Source organism: Epinephelus moara, chromosome 8 (assembly GCF_006386435.1).
Source record: "Epinephelus moara isolate mb chromosome 8, YSFRI_EMoa_1.0, whole genome shotgun sequence".
Lineage (NCBI taxonomy): Eukaryota > Metazoa > Chordata > Actinopteri > Perciformes > Serranidae > Epinephelus > Epinephelus moara.
This window is the reverse complement of record NC_065513.1, coordinates 40749987-40756363: the sequence shown is the minus strand read 5'-3', so window position 1 is coordinate 40756363 and position 6377 is coordinate 40749987. Positions and strand designations below refer to the sequence as shown.

Genomic DNA, 6377 nt, shown 5'->3' with positions numbered 1-6377 from the left:
GCATATGGGTGAGTAGATAATGGCTGAATTTTCATTTTTGGGTGCACTATCCCTTTAATGGCATCTTCCTTGTTTGAGCTGGAACATTAGCTAGCTCAGTGAGCCAGCAGTAGATGCACACTTCTTTTGTTTGGTGATGCATTTGACAGGTGTAGCTCAGAAGAAAGAAAACAGTTCCTACATGAAACTGCTCACAACAAGGTCTGTGGATTAACTTGAGTAAGCAGGTCATGATTTCTGGAAAGAGACATTACTGTTGAGGTTTTCAAATGTATATTTTTGACACTTTGAGCACCACAAGCTGAGTGACATTTAATTCCAAAATATTACAGAGAAGACAGACATCTCTACAGCCGATATCTCAAACATTTGGCAACTCACACAAGACAATCTAGCTTCATAAACAGAACTACAGGTAAGAGGGAAAATATTAGTAAAATTAGCATTTTTGTTATTCGTGTCAACTGTCCCATTGAAGCTGCATTACCACATGAGCACTGATGCCTAGCTTTATATCTGGTGGTCACCCAGTGTTCCGGTGTTTGTAGCTAAATGCTTATTTGCAACACCTGAGGCTTTTTAAAAAGTTAAAATAGATAAACGAAAATATATCCACAAATCCATGCACAGAAAAGTGCAAATGCAGCACTTGCTCACTGAGTCACCCTCGAGTGAGGCCCTTGGACCCAAACAGCAGCTCAGTGACCAGCACATCAGACTGGGACTGTACTGGTCAGCTTCCAGGTGAATGTGTGTAACTGTGAGTGTGATCATGGCGCTCGTGAAAAAGGGAGCTTGGCTCTCAGTGAAACTTCCCTGTATAAATAAGCCTAAGTGACATTAAAGGCATCACCTCACAAGACGTTTCCTTGGAAAGAGTAACCTGAGGGTTCAGAACCAAACAGTGAAGCTTTCATAAACTGGCCTTAGATGGACACTTCTTTGTGCAGAAATGTTGCAGATTACAGCTGCAACAAAACTGCTGACACTGGGGTCTGAGTCTTATCAGTACAATCAGGAAGTCTTGGAGTAGAGCTATTTTATCTGCAGGGACAAAGTAAACTTCCTTCAAAGTGACGTGCTACTATCTGACACCGACAAACTGATGGTGGAGCAATCACCTGCAGATTTGGCTTTTCTGTTTCACAAATATAAACCTGCATATGTAAATCAAACAGACCACCAAGCTGCAAATGTATAGAAGCGTGCTGCCAGCTAAGATCTATGCACTCGGTCACAACTGTGCCAACAATCTTGGTCATCATCCTGTAATTTAGCAATTTGGATGAGGGTGGGGTAGTTTGGAAATGGGTCAGGGGAGCAGTGTTTCAACTCAACGGCCTTGAGTAATGGCACGTTTCCAAGCCGGGGGAGGACAGGATTAAAAACAGTTGCTGTCAAGGCTGTAAACTCTCCACAATATATTGGAGGCCTTTGTGCACGACGCTACTGCAAAGTGTTGCTGAGCTGACTGAATGTGGCTGTGCAGTTTGTATGTTTGATGTCTGATGCAGCACTCTTAGGGCATAGAAGACACAGGAAGTGGTGTGTTGCCAAAGCCTGCTCCAAATGGTGATGCAATTCTTTCTTGCTAGTTTGTGTCATTAACACACAACACTCAAGGATTTCTCAGTGATGTTTGAACTCTTCTGTTTGGACTCAAACTGTCATATGTTTAAGGTAAAATTCCTGCTAGTTGATCCTCCAGGACAAAGAAGACTAAAAGACCAGGATGCAACAGTTTAGCCGTTTTAGTTTTAAATCCACAAACTTTCAAGGACTTTCAGTGACCCTATTTTCACTGTCAAGACAGATAATGGCTTTTTCCACCTCCCTGACTGCGGCAATGATGTAACCTTCACAAAACATAGTTGAGCAAGCGTTTTCTTTGTTAGTGTGAGGGAGGAAGCGATGACAAACTTGTGTTCTTCCTTTCTCATGGTCACTCCCCCGACACTGGCCGCACATCTCATGTCAGGAAACCAATATGTGGACAACCTCAGAGCGTTGTGTGACCAGCTATGCCCCTCAGAGACAGCATGTTAAAGCTTGCTTTGCCTTCGGAAGATTAAGTTGGTTTGGGTTACGGAGGGGTCACAGTCATGGTTAGACATGTGGAATTCCATGAGGTTTGTCAGAGTACTCTCTTCTTCCCATGTCACCACTGAGCATCACACGACTATAGCCAGTCAAAGAAAGGCGTCACTTACGTATCAGATCTGATTAATCACAAGTCAGAGTGAGTCTGGATCAGATCCACCCAAGTTCAACCTGACCCCAGTGTCAGGAAGTTTTAATTCTCCAATAAGAAATGAACATTCACACCTCTTGCACAACTCTGAGGGAATTTACAGGTGTTTTCTACGGTACTGCTGACCATTTTCAAAAGTGTGCTGTCTCGATACCAAACGTTTCCAAGTCTCCAGGCAGGCACTGGTTTAAATTAATTCCCTGAAATTTTCACAGGCTCGAAAAGCTTGTCACTGAGTTTGTTAATGCATCCCCATAAACATCATGTCTGTTTTTATTTAGCCAAAGTTGCTGTGGCTGCAGATAGATTTCAAAGGTCTGCGCTGTAACACAATGTTACTTTCACATAGCTGCTTTTATGGGCCCCAGTGCACGCTATCATGCACATAACGTCTGGTCACATGATCAGAGACTTGACATTGGATATTACCCAACAATCATCATTGCATATCTGTACATAACAAAAAATACCCAAGAAAATAAGAAATCATTGATTAAATTTAACAATTTTATAGCTGACTTATAGTTATAAATATTCAATTTGTAGGACTGTGGATTTATCAGAAAATATGTACTGTACTGTATGTAATCCAATCCAATCCACTTTTATTTATATAGCACATTTTAAAAACACAGGGTTACCAAAGTGCTGCACAACAAATTTAAAAACAAGTATTCAAAACACTGAAAATACCTAAAAACAGAAAACTAACCAACCAGTGATTCAATCACAATACAAAACAGAGAAAGACAAAAACAAAAACAGAAACCGAGACAAAACAGAGATCACACAAACTCTCATGATGGATTAAAAGCCAGGGAATACAGGTACGTTTTTAAGCGGGACTTAAAAGTTTCCAGGGAAGGGGCCATTTTGACGTGGGAGGGTAGCTCATTCCATAATTTCGGAGCTACCACAGAAAAAGCATGGTCGCCCTGGTTTTTTGTCTCGATTTTGGGACAACGAGCTGCAAAAGATCAGCGGACCTCAATGCTCTGGAGGGGGTGTAGATGTAAATGAGGTCCGCGATATACTCAGGCGCCAGCCCATTTAACGACTTAAAAACGAACAAGATCTTAAAATTAATTCTAAAATGGACAGGGAGTCAGTGGAGGGAGGCGAGAACGGGGTTAATGTGGTCATGCTTTCGGGTTCCTGTTAAAAGCCGTGCTGCCATGTTTTGGACTAACTGTAAGCGTGCAAGGGAGGCCTGGTTAATACCAATATAGAGAGCATTACAGCAGTCCAAACGGGTCGAGATAAAAGCATGAATCAAGCACTTAAAGTCATTAAAAGATACTACACTTTTAATTTTAGATAAAAGCCTCAGATGATAAAAACTGGTCTTCACTACAGAATTTATCTGTTTATCAAGTTTGAAACCACTGTCCATTCTCACGCCGAGGTTGGTGACTATGGGTTTTAGATAGGGCTGGAGTGGACCCAGGTCTATAGGAGGGACATCACGGACCCGACTGGGTCCAAACACCATAACTTCAGTTTTGTCCTCATTCAAGTTTCAAAAATTAAAAGCCACCCATGCCTTGTTATCTTTTAGACATTCTAGTAGAGGTATCAGGGAGCTGTTATTATTTCTTTTGAGCGGGAGGTAGATTTGGGAGTCGTCTGCGTAAAAGTGGTAAGCGATACCGTGTTTTTTTAAAAATCACTCCAAGTAATGTGTAAATACTCATAAGGGCCCATTCTCCACCCAGCCCATTGTTGGAGGGCCTGCCCCCTACCTAACGGGCCCCTGTGCAACCGCACTGCCTGCCCTGCATATATTTACACCCCTTGTTCCTACTATCAGATCTACACTACAAAAGTTCACAAGTGACCAAATATTACACCCGTATGCGATTGTTGAGTGTTACTCCAGAGCCAAGGGCACTCATCTCCTCTCCACTCTTCTAGTCAAGCTTTCCACAACATGTTGGGACCTGGCTGCAGGGATTGGCTCCTATTTACCTACAAGAGCTTTACATGAGGTCCAACACTCATGGTGGGTGATCAGGTCTGGCTCCAGTTCATCCCAAAGGTGTTGGATGGGGTGGAGGTCAGAGCTCTGTGCAAACCAGTCGAGTCCTTCCAAAGCAAACTGGGAAAATCATTTGCTGAAGGGGCTGGATTTGAGCACAAAAGGGGACTTCCCCAAACCACTGCTATCGCTGTCTTGGCATAGGGTGTACTGCAGCACTCAGGCTTGCCTTTATTAAAAAGTATGTAGCCACATGGTTGCCAAATGTGCAGAGGAGCGTCCATATACTTTTGGCTGCATTTGTTATCTCACCTAACTCTATGCTGTCACCATCTGGGGTCAAAGACAGACAAAAATACAGAATGTGACCATGCAAAAACACGTGCAGTGCCAAATATGCCCCAATCAGGTCACAGGATATAACGGGTCACAGAAAACGGTGTCACACCTGCGACAAAGCGCCCCCTCCCTCCCTCCCTCCGCCGGACACATCACTGCTCCTCTCCCTCTGCAGGCAAACTCAACACTTTAACACAAAACAACTTCATTTCTATATTTTATCTTTATTTGCACTGTTAGTTTCAATGTCTGAAACACAGCTGACTAACATTTAGTTGTTACTTACTTGTCCAGAACAAAGTAGAGGTCGTAGGCTCCGTGACAGGATGCTTCCTCTGCCCAGCAAGACGAGGCAAACAACCCCAGGAGGACGACTGCAACCGCCGCAGACGTCCACCGACTCTTCACGTGGAAAAGTTCACCCTCCGTGGGGAAGTAACGTGACAGCTTCTCCAACATTTTCAGCCACAGGAAAACTAAATCTCGCGTTTAAAAAAAACAATAAATACCCTTCACAGAGTTTCACAGAGCGCAGGGAGAGCTGAATGTGAAGTGCGCATCCCGCGGTGTGAGCAGCTACATGTCAAAGTTCCTCCAAAACAACGAAGTTAACTGACTGACCTGCGAAATAAAGGAAATCACCGCCCCAGCGTCATCAACTGACTCGTTTCTTCATCTTCATGACTCACCGTTAACTCATTAACATCCTCTGTGAGGGCTAACCTGCTCCTGAGCTCACACCGAGCCTGTTTTTGAGGATAACCGAAATCACTGCTAACAACAAACTTCACTCAGCTAAAGTTACACTGTGGAGAAAAGTTAGGCTGCATTCAAGTCCTCCGCCAAAGCTCGGAACTCTGAGCTCTACAGGCGTGACTTTGTTTTCACCGTAGATAGATAGATAGATAGATAGATAGATAGATAGATAGATAGATAGATAGATAGATAATTAAATGTATTGATTTGAACACAAAGACATGTTTGAAGACATGTTTTTAGAAAGATGGATAGTTTATTAACAAATAAACTTTATTAATAATTAAATGTATTGATTTTTAAATGTATTAATAAAGATCTATTTTTAGATAGATAGATAGTTTATTAACAAATAAACTTTATTAATAATTACATGTATTGATTTTTTTATTTATTAATAAAGATATAGTTTTAGATAGATAGATGGATAGTTTATTAACAAATAAACTTTATTAATAATTAAATGTATTGATTTTTTTATTTATTAATAAAGATATAGTTTTAGATACATGGATAGTTTATTAACAAATGAACTTATTAATAATTAAATGTATTGATTTTTAAATGTATTAATAAAGATCTATTTTTAGATAGATAGATAGTTTATTAACAAATAACCTTTATTAATAATTAAATGTATTGGGGTTTTTTTTCAAATTTATTAATAAAGATATATTTTTAGATAGATATATAGTTTATTAACAAATAAACTTTATTAATTAAATGTTTTGATTTTTTAAAATGTATTAATAAAGATATATTTTTAGATAGATAGATAGAAAGTTTATTAACAAATAAAGATCAGATCAGATTTTTTTTAAAGTGAAAATCCACCCAGATCCTTTGACAATGTTAGCATAGCAGGGGAGGAAAACAAGAATATTTCAGGATGTAAACTCAAAATGACAAAATCTGTCACTTTATTAGCACAGAGGTTAATCTTCCTCCCCTAGAGGAACCCTCAACCTCTGAGCTGGACTCAGCGGTTAAAGAGAAGTGATGCAACATTTCAAACTTGAGAAACTGAAATGTGTGAGAACTTGGAATCCATTT

At 40.4% G+C, this 6377-nt stretch overlaps 1 protein-coding gene across 1 annotated transcript in view; it reads right to left on the bottom strand.

Moving 5' to 3' along the window:
* antxr2a (ANTXR cell adhesion molecule 2a) overlaps nt 1-5363 on the bottom strand; it is a 115716-nt gene extending 110353 nt beyond the window's left edge. The window contains exon 1 of the mRNA XM_050050888.1: nt 4855-5363. Within this exon, the coding sequence (XP_049906845.1) occupies nt 4855-5027 (173 nt within the window). The 5' untranslated portion in view covers nt 5028-5363. The remainder of the gene's footprint in view (nt 1-4854) is intronic.
* Nucleotides 5364-6377: the final 1014 nt, after the last annotated feature.